We start from the raw sequence: 23,092 nt of genomic DNA, 5'->3' as shown, positions 1-23,092 counted from the left end.
AAGACCACATAGTTGAGTTAGATAATGCAGGAAATAGCTGAATACAGTGCATTTGTACACACAGTCACTTATGAGAGAGGACAAATGACACACAGGGAGACCCAGACTTTGGAGATAGAGGAGAGAGAAGTGAAATAGCAGGCAGAGATGAAAACTATAAGACAAAAAAGAGGACAAATGAAAACACCAGGAGAACGACAACGGTTCTCACCTCATTGCCATCAGGACCAGGAGGCCCCCTCTCCCCTGCATCACCCACAACACCCTGTGGGAGAAGTACATCCACATTCAATATAAGAAATAGCCTCAATTTGAAGTATATACACCTCCCTACAGGGGAATGACCAGTAGTTAATTTCGCTTTGCTTTGCTTTGCTCTTATTACTTAATCTACGTTTTTATTTTTTATCTGATCTTTACTTTACATATGCAGTAGCATGTAAGATGCCCTTTCCCTAAGTTGTTCATCAAGATCAAATTTGCATTGACATAGTGTGAAAATAATGCTTATTTAATGAAGCAAGATTAGTGAGTGTATTGGTGAGCTTGCGGGCTGGCTTACAACAGCCCTTGGGCCACAGACTTTGATCCAGTTAGCCAGACATCGCTCAGTGTTCCAGAAAAAACCCTTTGGATAAAACAGACACTGGGCTGCCTGCCCATTTGGCAACCTCAACACAGAGAAGCTAAGGCTTGTTTTTAGAACATTAACTTTTCACAGTGTGAGGGCCCAACCTAGACATTCCATCTGTCTCTATCTTAATCTAACTGTAATTTTTTTCAGTGCCACCCTGGAACAAACTTGGCATTGCAGGATCTATGCCAAAATACATGGCAACATCTCCAATGTGATTTGCCACATGTTGAACAGTGTTAAATCCTTTAAAAGGAGTTATTTCTGTCGGCTTTTCTCTTTGTATGCTGTTTAACCATTGGTCCTTAGTCTTGTGCTGCTTTAGCACATTCACAACAGATGCAGCACACAAATTAATCTTATTTTGATGTCCTTGGGGCTTTTTTTGGAAGTCATGTAAAGCTGTTTTAAGAGCATTTAATCAGTTCTTACAATTTCCCTGATTTTCAGATGAGATAACACGGACAATCATGCCTGCAGATGGCTCCCCATAGTTATTGACAAATGGTACATAGGTTTATAGTTTGTCTGAAGAATCAACTTCAAAATGTAGCAGAAATCTCAAGTGATTCATTATTACGTGTCTTCCTTTGGGGCCAGGATTTCCAACAGGACCAGGAATGCCCTAGACAAAAAAAAAAAAAAAGGGGATAAATAACTCAAATGTGGGACATGACATGATGTTGTTCCCAGGGAAGTGATGCAGGAACAGATTTCTCTGAAATTAAGAGACTTTAACAGGCTATAAGGAGTAGTAAGTAAGTATACAAGTTATATCTGTTTCATCATATTGAATTAAGTTCCGTTGGCAGAAACCACACTGATGTGCAGCAAGCCACAACAGAGCCATAATGACCAGATTTCCTTGAGACTGGAATCTCACAGGAATGAAGGAATGAGTGATGTCATTCATTTTCCCCACATTTTTTTTTCTGTAACTTAATAATCTTAAAGCTGTGAATTAAAGATTTAAATAACTGCTACCAATGACATTTTACTTCTGCCCAATACCCTCAAGGATAGGACAGAAGTATTAACAAATGACTGTGCTGACATACATCTGTGAGAAGTTAGTAGCACATACACTGATCAGCCACAACATTAAAACCACCTGCCTAATATTGTGTAGGTTCCACACATGCTGCCAAGACAGCTCTGACTCGTTGACACATGGACTTCACAAGCTCTCTGAAGGTGTCCTGTGATATCAGGCACCAAGACATTAGCAGCAGACCCTTTAAATCCTGTAAATTGCGAGGAGGGGCCTCCGTGGATTGGACTGGTTTTTCCAGCACATCACACAGATGCTTGATTGGATTGAGATTTTGGGAATTTGGAGGCCAAGGCAACACCTTGAACTCTTTGTCATGTTCCTCAAATCATTCCCAAACAATTTTTGCAGTGTGGCAGGGTGCATTATCCTGCTGAAAGAGGACACTGCCATCACCATGGAGGGGTGTACTTGGTCTGCGACAATGTTTAGGTAGGTGGTAAATATCAAAGTAAAATCCACAAGAATGCCGGGACCCATCATACTGCCTCTGTCAGCTCACTTTCTTCCCACAGTGAATCCTGGTGCTATCGCTTCCCCCGGTAAACAACACTCACACAACCTGGCCATCCATCCTTGCCCATTGGTGGCGCTTTCAATGGTGAACAGGGGTCATCAGAGGCACCCTCACCAGTCTGGGGTTATGCAGCCCAATACGTTGCAATACGTGCTACAGGAGCTCTATGTGGGATTGGAACACATGGGCCAGCCCTCACTCCAAACACACATCAGTGAGCCTTGGCCACCCTTGACTCTGTCACCAGTTCACAAGTTGTCCTTCCCTGGGCTACTTTTAGTAGGTACTGACCACTGCATACACCTCTCAAGGTCTACTGTTCTGGAGATGATCCAGGCTGACCCAGTCGTCTAGCCATCACAATTTGGCAAGTTTCTTAGATCCTTGCGCTTGCCCATTTTTCCTGCTTCCAACACATCAACTTTCAGGACTGACTGTTCACTTGCCGCCTAAAGGTGCCATTGCAACAAGATAATTAGTGTTATTGACCTGTCAGTGGTTTTAACATTTTGGTTGATCGGTGTAAATCAAGATATACTAGAATAGAGCTGACTACAAAATGTTGATAAGTGCAAAGTGCTAAAAGAAAAGTCTCATGGAAGCTGACACCTATCAAACCTCAGTCAGTGATGTAGCAAGTATGAGACAAGGAAGGAGCAAAAAAGGAGGGAGGAGACAAGGAGTAAAGGATTTATCAGAGATAAAAAAAAACAGTAGGAATGAAAAATGCATCCAGGAACATTTAATTGTGATTAAAAAGGCACATGCTTTATATACACAAACATCTCAACTCACTTTTTCCCCCTCCAGCCCTGGTGGCCCAGCAACACCAGGAGGTCCAATGAAACCCTGGAAATTAGAAATAGGTCATATCACAACATTGCCTGAATATTACCACAAAACCACATTTGTTATGCAATACTGTATTTCATTCTCATAATACTTCTTTCCAACCTGGCATCAAGGAAATCAGTTTTGGCATGAACACTGCACATTGCTTTTAAACTTTGTGATGATGAAATAGTGATATGATTAATGTCACAGAGCAGCAGCAAAGGAATTATTGTTCACCTTGGCTAACAGTAAGTGTTTTTGTAACATTATCAATCAATCTCAAAATATCAGGCTGGTCACCAAAATCATTTGGACTTGATACCATATCACAGCAGTATGGCTAGTAGAAGCATTAATTTTTTGGTCTGGTCACACAGAGCAAATGAAACCGATATTCCTATCCATAAACCCTGCTAACGGGGTAAAAAGCAGATTATACTGTCACAGGAGTTTGATTAACCTTTCTATATGTATTCTCTGGATTTCTGCATTGTCCTGATATATCTATTGGGAAATACTGGAGAAATATTTGGTTGACTGGTGTGAGTTATTCTGTCCATACACACTCTCAGCATTTGTCATTGAAGCTAAATGTGCAATGTGGCCAAAATCTTAATCTGGAGTGAGTGTACTGACATTAGGGTTGTATTTCAAATAGTTGCACATGATGGCAACCTCATCAAGAGTGTCATGTTGTGCATTGGAGTTGCTTGCTGCTCAGTATTGGTAGGACCAGTGTCTGTGCCATGAATCAACACAATTTTTGTAGCAATGTGAGGACATTTCTTCCCCTTTCTTTCACCTCCTACACACAGACGTTTCAAATGGAACTTCCCACCATTCTGTGGTATTTGCTAACTGTTTCAGGACAAGGGTGCATTAGATTTATGAAACACGTGCAGTGAATTAATCAAACACATGAAAGTCATTGTAGATTCTTGAGGGGCTCAAATATTTGCTGATGTGACAAATAATACAATTATAGGCCTATCATATCGTAATTGGTTGTGCACTATAGGCTAACATACATCCAAAATATAGCTCCATAATATCAGATGTGAAAGCTGTTAGTAGCTGCCCTTTTTAAAGATAACACACAGTTGTATGCAGATACTGTCATTTTGGACGATTGTGTTTTTTGTAGCAATACATTGGCATCAAGTCTTTATGTTAGTTGGCTTAAGACGCAGTTGGTTTGTATAAGTCATTTGTTCAGCACTGTCCCACCCTCTCTCTTTCTTTCTCTAACACTTCTACCTTATCAGTGCACTGTCTGTCTTGGTGGCTCTTTTCCACAGTGCCTGCCTCAGTCTGACACTGTAATCCCAGCTATCCTCTTTCTATGAGCTGCAATGCTCCACTTAAGTCCCTTCTCTCACTAGCTCATTTGACCTCATTCCCTCAGCTTTCATACTTTCATACTCCCATCTGTTTGTATTCCATCCTCTTCCTCTTTCCTCTGTTCTCCTCTTCTGTGGGCATTACTACTTGCTGAGGAATGAACCATAGTAAGAAGAACCAGTCAGCCTTCATAAAGACAACCCAGAGCTTGGACCAGCCCCCACAAGCATTCTTAAATCAGGTAGTATGTCTCTGTCAGACAGTATGACAGAAATCTAACTCAGACCCTGAGCAGTCTCTCTTGAGCAAGGCTGAGGGCCTGACGCTGTCCTAATCCTTTCAGGAAATTAAGTGTTGCTGCTGATGAAAAGAGGGCAGAATGAGAGCGGAGAGCTATTGGTACTTACACGGACACCTTTAGGCCCTGGGTCACCTTCTGGCCCAGCTGAGCCCTGCAACAAAGCAAAGACTGGTGAGGAGGACCCATTGTCACAGGACACGCAAGCTCAGTGATTTAACATGGTAGGCAAACCTAAACACATCAGACTTTGAATGGGCCTCATATGAGGCAGAGCAGAGAGACAAAAGAGCTAAAAGAAAACACATTTTTATACTTCAAGTTGCATTATATATTTCCTCATCCACACTGCTCAAAGTCCACAGACTGCACACATGAAAAAAACAGGAAATTAAACTCATTAATCTATGTATTTCATTGTAAACCTCTATTTTGGAGTGGGAATTGTTTACCACTTAATTCAAAAGAAATTTAAGAAATGTGCATACAAAAGCAGAAAGCACTGTACATCATGCGGTTATCATTAATTTTTCTGTATATTCTCTTATTGTCTGTGGATTTCTTAGTAGAGCAATGAAGAATCTCAGAGGAACGTGGAGGAACTGGAAGCGTATTTTTGTATTTTTCACTGCACCTGCCTGCCAGGGTAACCTGCAGCCCCAGCTTCCCCAGGAGGTCCTGGTATGCCCTGCAACACAGAGAGAGAGCGAGAGAGAGAGAGCGAGAGAGAGGGAGACAGAGAGAGACGGAGAGAGTGAATGGTGAATAGGGAGATTAGATGGATGGATAAAGTGAAAGAGGAGAAACAGAGACCTCTACCAGCATTGCCAACTGAGGAATAAAACAAGCACTGTTCCTTCTGGACAACCTCCTCCAGGACAACCCTGTCTATTAACTGTACCTTTCTGCACCCCTCCAACCCACCCAACCCCCCTTACTGGCTCACTCTGCTGTTCTTTCAGTCTGCTGTTAAAATGATACTTAACACTTTAAACATACATTTGATGCTCTTATCCAGCACAATTTAAAAAAATCATCAGTTGCAGTAATAATTACTATAATTTTTATATTACTATAATAGACCACAGACCTAGAAAAGTTACAATCATCACTATCTGACAGAACCACAATAAATCTGGGAGGGTTGTATATTGTTGTTAAACCTCTATGCTTGGAGCCCTCTGATGTGGACTTGTAGAGGGCCTGTGAACAGTGTAGTGGCAAAAACTGCAGTTCCTTAAATGGCCACTTGAGGCTGGCTCCAAAAGCGAGACAATCCCCATAGACTCTCATGTTAAAATGCCCAACTTTAGAGCAGAAATAAACATGTTTACAACCTGGTACAAAAAATGTTTTTGGTCTCTATTGCTAATTTCACCCTTCATGACAACTGTACGTTTAAACTTTATGAAGGCTTTAAGTTATGCATAATAGAGGGCGTGGTCTCTTTGAGTCATAGGTTGGTGCCATACATATGTGCAGTACATAGACTAATCCTGTTGTGTATAAATTTTTGATGTATGAACACTGTGACACGGAACAGCAGCATCAGCGCTACTGTATCACAGAATGCATCTTCAATTTTCAACTTTCAGAGTGCTGCCAATAAGAGCTGCTGGCAATATGAAACTTTTGGCTTGTTTACACACACAAGAGAATACTTACTTGTTCTCCTGGCAGTCCAGGTGGCCCTGGATAACCTTTAGGACCCTTGAAAATTGATTAAAACAATGTCATTTTAGTAAATTTAAACCAAAAAAAAAAAACACCATAGAAATAACACTAGGAGTCTACAGCCATGCTAGCAACTCTGTGAGCTTTGAGCTGAAATCTGCATGATAACATGCTCACAATGACAATACTAACATGTTAATGTTTTGCAGGTACATTTAACATTTTCACCACCTTAGTCTAGCATGTAAGCATGCTAACATAGCAAAAAACACAAAGTACAGCTAGGGCTGAAGGGAATGACACTAGGTTAGATCATAATAACGGATCAAATTAAATTTTTGACTTGATAATGGTACTTTATGAATAGTCAAGGAATTGTCAAAGTGATTACAATTCACCCTGCCGAGTACATGAATACCAAATGGCAGAATATTCTGTATCCTTTTACCTGCAGGCAGCATTATGGTACCCCTCTAAAGGTCCAAGAATGCTGGGATGGTGTGATTTGGGGTGCTAGCAGGCTAATTCTGATTGAAAATGCCCATGCATACATGGGTGCTATTTCAAAATGTGTTTGATGGTCAGTATCAAAATGTATATGGTTTGTACTGTCTATAGTATATGTGCGCATTAGATAAGATTGTGCTAAGGATGTACAGTAGGTGATAATAGTGCTGTGACATGTGTTTTTAATGTTTTAGTCTAAATTCCAGAGAAGGCTGCTCATTATAATCATACTATCCCATTCATTTTGTATGGGTCTTTATGGGTGGGGTTTGAAAAGAAAGTTACACGATTAAAAAACTCATTCTAACTTCATATTTTTTAAAATAAACAGGATTTGTTGTTCGGTAAATCAGAGATTTTTCCCTTTTACATGATTATCAACAAAAGATGTTTGTGGCCCCCAAAAACAAGGTCAGGGCCAGGTCAGTATCTTTTTGGGGCAGCGAGAGACTGTCTTGAACAGTACAACTGACTCTGTTGTATGCTTCCGAGGTTGTGCCACATGAACCTTCACACTCAATAAAAAATCCACTTGGGGATAAAGAGCACAGGCCCCAAGCCAGTCATTTCCTCTGAAAATACTTGACGGGGCTCGGTTCATGTGTTGGATATATTAGGTTCAGCTACTGCAAACACTGGGATGGCCTCCTGGGAGGCAGGTGGTGGCCAGCTATGTGGAGACAGGACTCAAGAGCTTCGATAAGGGGCTACCTGGACAACAATATAGACAAAGCCATGTGGGCAGCAAGCTGACCTACTATAGAGGATGTCTCTATGTTGAAGTCTGTTGTGATAATGAATGATAATGAATGCAAAAGAGTGTCAAAAGGAATCTGAATAAACAGATATAGGGCATGAGCATGTGTGTGAATATGTGCATAGTGGTTGACGTATGAAGAATGCCATTCTTTTTATTGATAGCAGCGTCCATGAAATTCTCCTTTAGGCATGACAACTGCTGACCTGAGGAGGCATGGGATATTGTGCATGTCATTGACCCCCTGACACTGCGCAGGGTGTCTTTCCTTTTTTGGATGACCTTTGACCTTGACCTTAAAGCCTATCATGTTTAAGCGAGACAGAAAAACACCCCAAAAGCTCTGCCAGCTCTGAAGCTCTGGCTGAGAGCAGCAGCAACACAGATATATGCAGGACATAGGAATGCAAAGACAGTGAAGAAGATACAGTGATGGCAGCATATGAAGCCAAGAAGAAAAAATAGCAAGAAAAATATGAAAGATATACATGTAAATATTTCTTTATATCATGATAAAGATGGACAGAAATACTGAAGAGAAGGCTGAGAGCAGTGTGGGCTGTAGGCTGTCTGACCAGGTAACCCAATACTGACCACATTAAAGGGCTTTTGGGGCCTCTAGCTAACACTTGGGGGTGAACACAGTAGGAACACTGATTTTGCGTGTGTGTGTGTATGCAAAAGTGTATTTGTATATATATATGTTTGTGTTTGTATGCAACTCTTCAACTTTACTCTTGATTCAATCATTATCTTGTATGAACTAATATATGTGCAATACCTCCTGTTGTCCCACCACAATACAGAGGATTTAAAGACAACAGTAAAGTGCCGTTTAAAAAAAAAAAAAATGCGGCTTTAAAAGTAAAATATAAAGAGCAAAATCAAAGTTCTTAAAACCCCATTCAACAGCAAACTGAATTACTTGGTCATGTCATGCAAAAATAGCTTCTGACAGATTCTAAGTCTTCTAAGCCTTCTTCTTTTTTCAGCATCAGCTGATTTTAAACACAAACAATTTAACATATTAAATCTTACCGGTGGACCTGGAAATCCATCTGGCCCAGGCAGACCTGGTGGACCTCTGTCACCCTATTGGAACAAATGAAAGAGAGAGTAACATGATACTTGTTAAAAAAGTGGAATGCAATGCACACCATCATTAAAGAGATTAAAGACATTACAGACATTTGCAAAAAGCAATCTGTTAATTCCATTGCAAAAGCTTTACAATTGTATTATGACGGCCATAAGTCAAAATAGTAATATGATTGTTTTTGCATATTGTTCAGCCCTACAACCAGATACTATCAACAACTGCCTAGGGAAAACCAAAACGGCAAGTAGAGTCAAGTCAAGTTGAGCCAGTACCATGCAGTGGAAAAGGTTAATCGATAAATCTTAATTTTCCAGCACAAAAGCTCATTAATCCTTCTTTTTTAATCTCAGATGAATGACATTGCAACATTTCAAAATACTAAGGATCACTTCTTCTTCTTAAGCAGAAAAAGTCATGGATAAGAGGGATGGATAGTTTAAATGTGCTTTTGGAACTTTAGGCAGTGTGTACTATCTTTTAATATTAAAAATGCCTTATTTAACTGCGCATGACCAAAACAAATAAATATTTGATGATTTATTTGGCTATTCTGAAAAAATCAGATAAGATGTGATGTGAGAGGATGAATGAGTATGTTATTTCTATAAGAGGTGTAAAGATGCAATGACAAAAGACATTTCAAAGAGTGATGAGAGGTCTGCAATCATTTTTGAAGATGACATCAAGGTGAAGTTGGACAAATATTGTATGGACAGCATGTAGTTGGTTTTAAGTGAAATTTACCATTAATATGGCTATTCCAGAAAGGATCTGAACCGAGAAATTTACAGTTTTTCTTAGGGGATTTCTATGAGTGCAAAGTGCAATAAAACTAAGGCAGATACTTTTGGAGCTTAATTAGTTCAAGACTTTTAGCAGTGCTGTTCAGAAAAAACCTTATTTTGATGCTGCTGGTAGAAAAAAAGAAAATGATGGAGAGACTAGAGAGTAAGAGAGACCAGCTGTGATGACGCCAGACAAATCAGTGATAAATGAATTGCAGAAAGAGGAAGTTGCTAAACAATTTAAGGGGAATAATTAAAACCAGACCCTCAACCTCACTGATAAAGAAATAACTAAATTATTCAGAAAACATTTTATCAGATGAAATAAAAAAGATCTGCCTTTAATCAACAACAAATTACAAATTTTATTAAGTGTTGAGTCGTTAGTGACTCATAGTATGAAAAAATTGTTAAACAGTCTTTATTACTCACTATAAACAAGAATACCGTTTGATGTGAACCAACAAGTTTTGGATGGTTCTCTGAACATTTTGCTCCAATGACTAATTAATGAAATCCACAGCAGAGAAAGAAGCAATTAGTGCAGAGTTATGATAGCACTGATGTTGTGAAGATTGGATGGCTGTGGCTCAGGAGGTGGAGCGGGTGGTCCACTAATTGGAAGATCAGTGGTTTGATCCCAAGCTCCTCCAGTCTGCATGTTTAAGTGCTTTAGGGCAAGATACTAAACCCCAAACTACCACCAATAAACTATTGGTGTATCACTGTATGTGTGGTAGAGATGCGCTGTGTATATAGAAGCTCTGTATGAATGTGTGTGTGAATGTGACTTGTAGTGTAAAATGCTTTGAGGGTCGTTTAGACTAGAAAAGCACTATATAAATGCATTACATTAGTACCAGCTCAGGTAAAATGTTTCAAGAGAAGTATCGCTGTAAAAGGAATAAAGACTTTGTGAAAGACAGGGAGAACACATAAGATATACAATCATGAAAGGCCAAGAAGAAATAGAAAAAAATAAGATGGCCCGAGGGAAACAGAAAGGAGAACAGAGGAAGAAGGAGCCAGATGTAGAAACTGGTGGCAGATTTCTTACCTTCTCTCCTGGTGGAGCCTGGCCTGGAGACAGTCCGGGGTCTCCCTTTGAACCCTAGAGTAGAAACAGGATCACGAGTTGAGGACATCTTAAGACTCAAATTCATTTATAATGCATCACTTACTAGCAGCACCAGTTTTTACTAATTATGGTTATTTAAAACATAACCTGACCTTTTATGTTATTGATTTATTTTTCTGAGGAGTCATTTCTCAATGCATTTCTCAATATCCTTCATATCAACAGGCCAAATCAGAAATAAACTATGGGCTAAATATAATGTCCTTACCAGCATTAAAGCTTGTTATTTTATTCAAATAACCACAACTCATTAACGAAGCTACATGTAAGTTTTCTCTGCCACCGAATGTGTTTTCTTAAAGAGATGGTGGTGGTAATTGTTGCTCACCAAGAGCTTCAGCCATCGTTACATTTACAAGACAAGAGTTTAGAATACGTCCTCAGAGCAGCACTACTTCTTCCTCTCATGTTGGACTGAGGGCAGACTGGATGCTATAGTGACTCACTACTTGAAAATGATAAGATGGGCTGGCTATGTCAGGTCTAGCTGGTTTGCATTCCTACTTAAGTAGAAGAAAAGTGATAGAAATACAAGCAAAACAAGAGTTAACATTGGCGTTGCTTTCCTCAGCTAGACAGCTCTTGGTGAGTAAAGAATTGAAGTTTATGCTGAACTTGTTCTTGTGTCTTTGAGACTGGCAAGTAAACAACTGTTAATGCTAACATTGGCTATGTGGCAACAGCAAAAACTTACATATAGCTCATTTAAGTATTTATTATTATTATTATTATTATTATTATTACTATTACTATTATCCAATTTATTTTTGGGAACTTTTCTAGTCCCAAAACCCAAGCAAAAGTCATAATTATCATCGCCACTCTCTCACAGCAGCAGATACGTTGCATGAGTGGCGAGTAATGCTTTCGCCCTGACCATTTAAAGTAGGCTTGGAGAAAGAAGATGGCCACAGTGCAGTTTATGTCATTTTGTCATTTTCAAATTCAACTGGACAGATATGATCACTGCAAACCAATTCCACTGTATATTGTTTATTTTTTAATTTACATTAAATTTATTTTTCTTTTCAAGGCAAGGCAATTGTAATGCAAACACTACTTTTTCTTTGAAGAGACCAACTTTGTTTTCTGATTGTTTCTCTCCGTTATTCATCTCTAACTTGGAGCTGTTGCAGTTCGAAGAAAAGTCTATAAACAGTTCTCCACCAACCATGGTAATAAAACACACAATTTTGTGACTAAGAACGGTGAGGATACTTAATCCTATATTTTTTCAAGTTTGAAGTGACTTAAAATGTCAAGAAATTTAAACAGTGACATCTACATCTTATATAGTTTATTATATTTACTTGTTTATATAGTTTACTACAGTATATCAGTTCCTGCCTTTATGAACACACTGCAGCTTCTTGCATAAAATAGCCATATGTACCCACTCCAAATAGGTTTTACCCATGGATTTTGAGCATTTCCGTAGTTTTGACTGAAAGCCAGTGAGGCATACACAATTTGAGGGTGGGAAAGAAGAAAGTCTACTACAGCATAAAAGCAGGGCTTCTTACTGTTTGAAAAAAAAGTCAGCAGTGCATGAAGCAGACTGAAAGGCTCTTCAAGTCCTGCAAGCACATTGTCACAACATTTCAGACTGTGCTTAAAACACATGTCAACTAAGCTCAGCACCTGGGACTATATTCCTCTGTATTTTTCATAGCAACCAAACACATTTCAAGAGGAGATAGTTTCCAAATTGAGACAAAGAGTCTCTCAATCCCTATTCCACCTCCACAAAGAGGTTTGGGGTGCGAGGATGACTCACTCAGGTCACTATAGTGTTAGATACACTGATGTTGGTTTTGTATGTGTACACACGAATGTGGGTGTACAGGCTGAAGGAACAGCGAGCAAGCAGGCGGCTCTGTATTTCATAATAACCCATCACAGGCCCTCAGCCAAATGTGCATAGTGTCCCAGCAAGGTCAGAGGTGACACAGAATAAATCCATTTATCTCCCTGTGCTGTTTGACTAATCAAGGAGGAAAACAGAACATTCCTCTCTTTATGTGTGCTGGGAGAGGTAGGCGAAGAGACCATAATGAAAAGTACTCATACATTTGTCTCATCTTTGGCTATTTATGTATTAACTACAATTCCAAGCAAAGAGCTATCCACTAATAAACAAAAAGTTTCACATTAAAAGACAAAGGAAAGGAGGCAGCAACAACCATTTGTCCATGGTTTCTGATCCTATAGCATGACTGTTCCCCCACTGACTGCACTGTGTATGCAGCCACTCTGTGGTAGCCAGTCAGGACCACAGTCACCACAACCATCTGCATGGAGCTACCCACATCCTTGCTTAGTTGAACCAATGTATCCTTTACATCTGGTCCCATGCTGGGAGAAGCTTATCAGAGATTAAAAAATGCTTTTTTTCTTTTTTCCACTGAAGTCTGTGTCATTGCTAATGAGCAGGACTAGTATAATTATGCCCTGTAGCAAAAACCAAGGAAACAATGATCCAGGCTAAGGGGTATGTCATAAGGCAACAACCATCCATGACTCCTTCAGTCTTTTACATTACACTGGGACAATACACTGGTTCAGTATTATCATGCTTTCCTACATATGGCTGTGTTGGGTGTTATCCCACTTGCACATACTCAGGGCAGCAGAGACTGGCTCTTTAGGGAACAACACGTCAGTCTCAGCCATAATAAATGATGTAACTTGACATCACTATAACAGGGTCTTATAGGGCGAGCATGAGCTGCATTTGCCTCCTGAAACACACACACACACACACACACACACAAACACACACACACACACACAACACACACCCCTCTACACCTGACCGCTTCAGTCCCTACCCCCTCCTGAAGCACACACAAACAAATGTGCAAAAGGAGTGAGTAACAGGTCACAACTTGTCAGCTAGTATTAGCTGTTTCACTGTGTCCTCAATAGCTTTTCATAGAGAATATAAACAGTAAAATATATAGCTCAGAATTTTTAACATTCCCTTTTCGTTGTGCAATTAGCACACAGTCTGAGATTTGGAGATTCTTTGTGAAATTGTTTTTGTCATTTTGTTCTTCGGACATCAAAAAATTTTAAGTTAGTCTTGATTCGCTGAGCAACTGTTAACCTTTATTTATTTTGTTTAATGGTAATTTGTCAGTTTTACGCTGATAATCATTTACAAGAATGGGTATCATTCAGGTTTTTTAAAATTATGGACCAGCGCTGCATGTGCATTCATGCACTGTATTGAGTTGTAAGTCACAGTGTCTGGAAGTCTTCAGAGCACAACACACAACCACTGTAGTTATGTGCGTAAAACACTGTAAAATAGACTTATACCAACCATAATATACCCCAGGGGCATTTTCCAGCTGATAAAAAATTATTCTGTCAGCTTTTCCTTTCCCTGTAGCTTGATTAAACATGTTGAGATCTGTGATGTCATCTTTTGACAGACACTGAACATGTCATCACTACCAGAAAGTAAAATCACAAAAGTAAATGAAGTGTAGTACAGGCAGACCACTGAGGTTGTTCTTGGATCGGATGATCAGCATCAGCTGTTTGTAATACGCTTTACAATGACTGGCTCATTCACAACTGTGTGACTAGGAATGTCTCAGTAAAACCTCTTCCTTATGTGGTGTTTTGTATTGTTGATTTAACCAAGATATAATGTTCATATGTGTTTTTTTAAAGGAGCTATTTATGAGTTTTGCTATTGCTACATAGCCAGTGTTAGCATTAACAGTAGCTGACTTACAAACTATTCATTATGTCCAAAGAAAGGTTTTGCGTGGCAATCTAAGCAAAAGACACAGCATCAGTGTAAAACGTCACTGTTTAAAATTTTCCGTCCATAGTCCTAATCACAATTATCTGTGTTAGTAATAAGATTAAAAAGATTATTGTTGTATAATTAGTGGCAGTCATTTCACACAAAGACAAACTAAAATGAAGGATTTCACCTTTTGTCAATGGATTGCACCTTCCTTACCAACAAGATTCACTTCCAGTAACAAAAGATGCAAGGTTGGAGCTGCAATGACAGAGTGTGCAGAATATGGCAGCTGGTGTCTTAGGCTCAGTGGTGGTGGCTCCAGCTCTGAGGGAACTCACCTGGCCTGTCCACACCAAGAAATACTAACCAGGCTGCTGTCTGACAGTCTCAGGGGGGTGTTTATGTCTCATTACCATGAGAAAGGGCCACTCACCTTGGGCCCAGGTGGTCCAGGCTGTCCAGGATTTCCATGTGGACCAGTGGGACCCTGAACAGATGCAGACAGACACAATATTAAATAATGGTGTATTGCTGACAACAACAAATCAGCATCAGCCCTCTCCCTACACAGACAAATTATTTCATAACTGTATCTATCACCACCTTCACCACTTAAACTGACATTTTCAGGAACTGCTTACAATAAAAGCAAATTACAGTCTGTTTCCATGACAAATGCCCACACTAAATGGCATGCCCTGCTTCATAGGGTTACAGTCTGATAACGTTAACCATTAGAGGCAGCATAATAAGTCTGCTGCTCTGTGCTGAGACAGCAGAGACATAACCACAGTACCGCACACTGCCCTCAGTTTCCCACCACATAATGATTTCAAGCCTCCCTCTGTCTCTACTTTAGGAGTTAGCCTATAGACTTAAGAGTATGTTCTGTATCAGCCATGTGCTTTCCAAGCCTTTTACTAGGAGACATGTTTTACCGTTTACCACCTCTCTCTGTCTACTAGCTGGTCTTCCTGTCCATCTGCCTTCTAGTCTGCCGGTCATGTTCTCTGTTAAAACACAGCATTAACATTAAGGACACGTCTTCCATAGTCTCGCGATACCTTAATACAATACACCCCCACCAACGCCAATACCCATGTGCTGTGGTAACACATGGCTGTTTAAGCTCAAATCACTGCTATGAGGGGAGAGGAAGCGAACTTGAAAATGCTATTTCTACGCCTTTTTTCTTGCACATACCACATTCATTTAGTAAAATGTGTCTGTTCTGTTGTTCTGTTTATATATGCCTTCAGGGCCTGTGGCATGATCGCAGCATTGCATCATGACAGCCGTGGCAGTTGTGAAGTCTCGAGATCAGAATTGAGACACCTGTGTCGCTGACATTGCTGCTGGTCCTTCTGGAACTGTTTGGTCACTCAACCTTGATGCTCCAAAGGTGCTGACAAGTAAGCAATGATGCCTGCATCCTCAAAGCAGACAATCTAATTGTCACGTGTTTTTACAAAGCATGGGGTTTAATCACATTAACCACAAACATGTCTGTCAGCACCTATTCCCTGACAGTTGCAGTTGGATTGTGACAGTAAATACAGGAAAAACTCATTTGGCCAGTGCTTGCTGACTGCCATACCAGAAGATGAAAATACAAAATACAATCAACCTGACCATAACTTCTTTATTGAGACCCTGTGATTAAACCAAAATACTGTGGTGTTATGTTACAATAGTCTAAAACTAAACAAAACAGCACTTTTTTGTACACAGCTGTCTTTTCTTCCCTTTCCTTTCATGAGTTTCCAGATTTGTGTTCATATTATCTTGGAACAGTCTACCAATTAAAATTCTTTGTGCAGTTTTCTACTGTACAGAGAAGAGAACAGACATGTCTGGTAGTTAAACTTAAACTTATTCTTAATTGTATCCCACGATTACATACACTGAGAGGGTAAAAATGCTCCTCCTGATCCAAAGATTACACCCACTTTACAATATGCTCGCTGTGTACTATTACCTTCATGCAGGTTACTTACCCGAGAACCTCTTTTTCCTGGAGGACCAGGTAAACCAGGGGGACCAGGAGGACCCTAAATCAGAGAGACAGAGGGGCAGCAAGAGAAAGATGGGAATGTTGTTGAGAGTGAGAGAGTGAGAGAGAGAGAGAGAGAGAGAGAGAGAGAGAGAGAGAGAGAGAGAGAGAACGTGAGAGGAGAGATACAGTATGATAATGGCAAGCAATAACATGCAGTTCACTGTCCAGACCTCTGCAATGATGAGTATGTGCTATATTTATGCAAGAGCTATGAAGTTCAAAGAAGGGAGCCAAGCGTGCTCAACTAAACGCTCTACTGGAAAAGCTCTGAGCATAAGAGTCAAGTTACATTCTCAAGATGATACTCATACCACCAGCCATTGGTCAGCAGATGGAACCAACATAATCCTTGATAAAGGAAAATGTGGCATGAAACATATGGTGCAACTGCATGTCATGTCAAATGTCTCTTTTAGTGTTTCGCTGGGGAAAAGTACTATGATTCTAAAACATATCTACTTTGAACTGTGAACCTCAATGCATATGACTTTTTTATCAGAATGTGATTATATTAAGGGGCAATGACCAATAATATTCAGCCAGTCCTAATTACTGCTGTACAGTACAGAACAATAAAACGCTGAGTCTGATCTTGTATATCCGGCTTATAAAACATTATATCATATAAACTATGAAAGAGGTTGATTGCCAAAGTCTAGTCGAACATAAACAACCAAAAAAAGAGTTTAGAAAATTAAGAGCTCAACTTCATTCTTTTAAAACTCTGGTCTTTACGGAATACCTTTGGACACCTGAATACCTTTACCTAGCATTAGCTATTTTCGGTGTAAACTGAGTGAGATAGACGTACATTATCTCACATATTCTTGGAACCAAACCAAGCTGAGGGCCCACTTGTTCTGCTGGATGTGCTTGTGTTACTGTGTTTTCATACTGTTGTACAGAGACTAAATTTCTAATTTTTAGTTGCAGGTTCAAAGTTTTTAAGACCACAGGAAATCCACCGTCACTGTACCAAGTAAACAGCGCCTTTGAGGGTAAATCAGGTTTTTGTATTGGTCATTCCATCAATAACTCCTGCTGCTGATTAACTGCAATTGCTGGAAGCTTATTTGGTCTGACCAAGGCCTCCTTAAAAAGGCACTGCCATATCAGTTCGTATCTACAGTGAAAACAGACATCTACAATAACGACTGGCTTGGTGTCCTCCAAAATAGGGTCTGATGAGAAAATATACAACTCTTAATCTTACAGTATACGCAAAGGGCATGACAACATGGCTTTTTGAATAAACTAATAAGGTTACTATCAGAAATAACAGATATAACAAATAACAAATCATTTTACTCTGAAAGTTGAGAGTGCAAATTTTCAGTCACTGTGTTAGAGTAAGTCAATTCACTTCAAAAAAGAGAGACTGAAGATTACACCCTTTAGCAGCAATCTGCATCACTGGATAACATTACCAAGTCAACAGGAGTCAAATCTCCTTCTGGTCAAGGAAGCTATTTATTCTTCAGCCTATTCTGATACTCCCCAATGCCATCTTCTTGAGAGAAAAAAACGATCTCACTATAAGGTACAGTAATCAGAAGTTTAGATCAAAACAGGCATTTCATTATTCTATTCACTATTCTGAATTGTTGCAATAGCAAGAGCTTAAAATTGGGTGCCCTGGAGCATCGTTATCCTCTGTCAGAGCAGTAGATGGGCACAGGGGGACATATGAATAAAGAAGCAGCTGTTTGTTCCTCTACACTCCTACACACAGACACATGGAAACTGTGAGCACACTGCCGCCTTCGCCACAACAACAGGGCCTAAAGAAACTGAGGCACATTCTTCCGAGGTTCCAAGACAAGAGCCAAATCTTTCCCAATGGAGTCAATTCAAGAAGTCAATTTTCTGGAAAGCTGGAGGGTAGAATGAATCATCTTTTTAACTTGTGTGACTTCAACTTCAGTTGAATAACAATACCCCCTGCACTGTTAACCAAGGTGCGATTATCAAGTAAGCTTGATAACAGACCATGAAACTGGTCTGTTATCAAGCAAAGACATTACCATGAGGGTAAATAAATTAAGGAGGTGAAGATTGACTGTGGCCCACACGTTCACCCTCCTTCTGATTTGCAGAAGCATTGTAATAATCACAAATAATCAAACTTGATCCAAATAAGTCACGTTCATTTCACATATAAAAGAAAACAAATTTTTAAAAAAGAAAATTGAAAACCAGTCTGAACCCCCATTAGTGCCACACAATCAGATATAGCTGAGGTGGTAATGACAATGATAGTGAATTGTGAAAACATGACTTAATTGTGAAATTTTGATTTTCAAAAAACTTAAACCTATTAGAAGACAACTCAAAATAAAAAATTACATGTGCTGACAATCTATTGTATTATATTTATATTACATTTATTCATTGGCAGACTTACAAGTGAGGGACATCACTAAAGCTACAGTACAGTAGGAAACCTTAGCGGAGAGGAGGTGCTCTTGGACATTAGTATTTCTAGTGCCCTAGAAGTGGTTGTAATGTCAGTGTGTAATTCAGAGTCTTCAGAGCACAATAAGGAGCATAAGCTCACATCAGTCAAGTACCTTTTGAGACATATATTTGCAATAGAAATTCACCAATTCAATCCACCATTATTAGTGTTGGGCCCCATTTATCAGCTTATTGCTTAATAAGGTCAGCATTGGCCCCACACCTGACAGTCCACATTAAGATTTTTTTTTTTTAAATCAATGTGTTCATGTACTGTTCAGTTTGCTGTTTCTACTATAGAAGCTACATTCAATATGTTGGAGCAAGATGCATTCAGTTTTTAGAGCCATAGCAAACCCCTGGCTTCATGTGACCTTATATAAAAATGGTCTGAATGTATTCTACACAGTCCACTGGTATCAGCAGATTTCCTGAGTGAAGGTATCAGAATCGATATAGAGACAAGTCAGATCGTTGCATCTTTAGTTTGCAATGCTTGCTCTTGTGATCTGGCCATTCAGATCCCCATCTTGTGCAGATATTTCTTATCTTATCTTACTATTGAGGCAAACTGTTAAAGTTACATAAAAGGTCTCTCAACGTACTTTACTGTTTGTTTTCAAAAGCAGACAAAAAATAACTGAACTGTGAGTTTTCCAAACACTTCCTCTTTGGTGTTGAGCAAAGATGCAGCAAAGATTAAAGGAATTTCTAAAAAAGGATTTTTTTTTTTTTTGTGGAAGCTGCATATTGAATGAACTGCTGTACATGGCAGCTCAATCAATCAATAATCAATCAATCAATCAATCAATCAATGAAACGCTTCCCTAGAGGAGGTAAACCAGCTTTAAACCAGTTTAAGTTTAAACATAGATGCAATGAGACAGAGTGAGACATTCAAAACATGCTTGCATCAAAGTGGTCAGTGTAACTGAGAAATACAAGCAGTTTAAGATAAGAGCATAAAAGAACAAAGAATCCATCTAATCTATTAATATTTTTTGCCAAATTGTGACCCACTGGAAAAGGGCCCCTGGCTTAGACCGTATCATGTTCATAATACTGTGTGTTCAGGCTCTCAGACAGGGGCTTGCTGCCACTTTATAGCTGGGGAAGTACTACGGAAACTGGTAGATGAGTCCTGATCTCTGATCCTAGATCTTACATCATTACATAAATTGTAAGTTTGAATAGATCAGATAGAAAAAACTGACACATCTTACTCATAGAAACTGAATAGACAGCTAATATTTTCTTGCCAGGATATACCTCCAACCTTCAGATGAATTAACATAAGAGCAAAAGTGGCTGGAAGTATTTTGGCAAGGGAATGATCTGTTATCTTAACAACCTGTAGATGCCTGGAAAAAGAACAGTGCTTGGACATGTCATCACCTCCAAATCACTACACTGCCGTGCCAAAATATTTTTTATATATCCTGGGCGTGCATAAGAAAGCCAAATTTTACACAGCAGTCAAACTGATATGGCCATAAATTAGTTTTGATTGCCTTGTACTGATATTTTCCACTTGATCTAAACAGCAATTTCCTAACTTGTGTTTCAACTCTTCACTAAACACTCATAGATAAGCTCTTTTTGTCATTCAAAAAATTCAGTCACTTACCGGAGGACCTGGCTCTCCCTTAGCGCCATGGAAACCATCTTCATAGTCGTAGAAGAAGTCTGGCTCCTCATATCCATAATCATATCCTCCCATGTCAACATCATCATAGCTGCCATCCAGATCATGATGTTCTGAGGTGTCCACCTGATTCTCTCGGTATAAAGTGGTGCCATTGGCTCTCAGATGAGTATCCAGGAGTTGATGAGTCAGTTGGGACCCAAAGCGTGAGTCCCTGGAGCTGGTGATGGAGTTGTTCCTGAGTCCTTCCTTTACTCGACTTTGCCTGACTGGGGGAATCAGGCCTGGGGTGGCATCTGGAGTCTGCAGGCTCCCAGAGCTGCTCTCTTCCTCTGTGCTGTTTTCTGAGTGATCAGTGTCCCCCTGGCCCCTACTCCCTGCCAACACATTTTTGGTAGTGGTGATAGTTGTGCTATAGGTGAGATCTAGAGCTGCTCGTCCACTCAGGGCAGGTAAGGTGGGGCTTTCAGGTTGAAGCAAAGATGTGGTGGAGTGGGCAAGGTGATCCAATGCGGAAATGTGGCTCTGGTCCCTCAGATGAGGTTGCGCTGATGGGCTGAGAGCTGAATTTTGTGTGACCGAACTACCTGGGGACAGTTTGACAGCTGGCGTGATTTTTATGGGGGTATGATGGGTAGCTGCTATTCCAACAAGGGACTTTGTCGAGGGATTAGATGGGGGGTCATTTGCCTCAATATCCAATTCGGGATGTGGCAAAGGCAATCGGTAAGTGTCGGCCAGCCGGCACTGTTTTTTAAGGTAGTTGCAGTAGTGCGCGGCAGCTTGAGCCGAGGGATAGATATCTAGCTGGCAGACTCGACCATTAAACGACGCCGCTTTGGAGTTCATCCTTCCCAGAGTGAAGAGACCCCCAGAATCCCCGAGTGTCTGAGATCTCCCCAGGGTGTGCTCCTGCTGCTGCACCGCCCCACAATCCGCATAGAAGGACACGGAGCGTGCACGAACACCAACAGCAAAAGGGTGCTGGCGCCCATCCTGCCAGTTGTAGGTGAAGTAGATGGAGGCTTTCTCTGCAGTGTAAACCACCACTCTGCGTGGCAGCAGCTGAATGCCAAAACGCAGCCTGTCCCTGCCATCTTTAACACTAAAAAGAAAAGCATTGTTTGCTCGCCAAGAGCTTAGACTAACCACAACAGAAAACTCCTCGCCAATCTCCGGCGGGAACAGACTGCCTGCAGGAGCCTCATAGAGGGAGTTTGAGTCGAGTAATACCCCATATCCAGACAAAGGAAAATTTGAATGTGAGGGAGCAGTGGTGTAAGTAGTCGAAGATGAGCTTGTCTTCTCGTAGGGATTCTCTGTGCTGCTTTGAGCTGTAAGCCCCAATCGATAGAGGATATCCACTCCTGGAAAACAGAGGAGACACGGGTAAGTTTAATATACAGAGATTGGATTACAAAGCAAGCAGACTGTACTTTGGTTAAATAGTTTCTTTAAAAAAGCATAATTTTAAAAAGGCCAAATTAAAAATCTGTCTATATTATTGCAATTCTCACCGTTCACTTTTAGGTTTGATAAGTGTTGAAAATGTTTTATTCATTCTCCTTGGAATAAAACAATTTTAATTCAAAACATTTATGTCATTAATTTGCTGAACATGCAAATATAACAATCTTTGATGAAACGATTAAGGAAGAAAAAGTCTGGTCAGTTGTTATATTCTTACAACAGTTTCCCCATGATGCTGGTGACTCCTCCCTGTTTTTTGGGGTAAGTGCTAGAAAGGCAGCTGTGTCCCAGATGTGTAGAGGGGACAGATAAGGCTGAATTAGAATATAGGAAACCTGTTCACACTGACTTTTTTAATTAATCTGCCACCAGAGATTCATGAGAGCAGCTTTCCTCCAAATGGTCTTGTCATTCTTTACCATGCCCACAGGTTATTCTTCTAAGAAGTCTGCTGACAGTGAAGCACAGCCAGGCAAAAGCAAAGAGGACATTCTGTGCAGTTTTGGCTTTGTGTAAAGAGCAACAGACAGATCACTACGCTGAGGGCAATGTGTCACATGTGTCACACATGTCAGTAAAGCGGTTGTTCCAGAGAAAAAAAATGTCATTATTAACACAACAAATTGGAACAAGGATACCTGACACACACTGTGATTGTAAATGTCAACTGAATCACAAACGGGTCAGTCATTTAAAAGACTGACTGAGCAAACAACATGAGTCTGCACCAGCTGATCTCTTCTATTTTTCTCTGGCATTATTTCAGTCTTGGTGTGTAGCCTACTCTCTCTCTCTCTTTCTCTCTCTCTCTCTCTCTGTGTTTGTGTGTGTATGTGTGTGTGTGTGTGTGTGTGTGTGTGTGTGTGTGTGTGTGTCCTTCGGTGAGGCGATCTCAGGGGTAGTTTGAGGTATTTTCATTGATAATCCAGAGACATTACATCATCAAGGGGTTACTTGAGTTTGTATTAGTGAGGGCAAACTGAATGCTTATCTCAACCCGTGATCTGCATCACCTGAGCAAAGCTTTCAACTTTCTATTATTTATTTCACCTGCTTAAAAACA

General features: G+C 40.1%; 1 protein-coding gene across 1 annotated transcript in view; it reads right to left on the bottom strand.

Moving 5' to 3' along the window:
• The window catches only part of col24a1 (collagen type XXIV alpha 1), an 89,653-nt gene that overhangs the window by 53,441 nt on the left and 13,120 nt on the right, over nucleotides 1-23,092 (bottom strand). The window contains exons 3-13 of the mRNA XM_023394530.2: nucleotides 20,542-21,926; nucleotides 16,399-16,452; nucleotides 14,835-14,888; nucleotides 10,555-10,608; nucleotides 8,652-8,705; nucleotides 6,341-6,385; nucleotides 5,310-5,363; nucleotides 4,785-4,829; nucleotides 2,998-3,051; nucleotides 1,215-1,259; nucleotides 212-265 (exon numbers count right to left, since the gene is read on the bottom strand). Coding sequence (XP_023250298.1) covers nucleotides 212-265; nucleotides 1,215-1,259; nucleotides 2,998-3,051; nucleotides 4,785-4,829; nucleotides 5,310-5,363; nucleotides 6,341-6,385; nucleotides 8,652-8,705; nucleotides 10,555-10,608; nucleotides 14,835-14,888; nucleotides 16,399-16,452; nucleotides 20,542-21,926 — 1,898 coding nt within the window. The remainder of the gene's footprint in view (nucleotides 1-211; nucleotides 266-1,214; nucleotides 1,260-2,997; nucleotides 3,052-4,784; nucleotides 4,830-5,309; nucleotides 5,364-6,340; nucleotides 6,386-8,651; nucleotides 8,706-10,554; nucleotides 10,609-14,834; nucleotides 14,889-16,398; nucleotides 16,453-20,541; nucleotides 21,927-23,092) is intronic.

This window comes from Seriola lalandi, unplaced genomic scaffold, assembly GCF_002814215.2.
Source record: "Seriola lalandi dorsalis isolate HSWRI2012SDOR001 ecotype SW California unplaced genomic scaffold, Sedor1 jcf7180002054949, whole genome shotgun sequence".
Lineage (NCBI taxonomy): Eukaryota > Metazoa > Chordata > Actinopteri > Carangiformes > Carangidae > Seriola > Seriola lalandi.
This window is presented reverse-complemented; position numbering and strand designations above follow the sequence as displayed.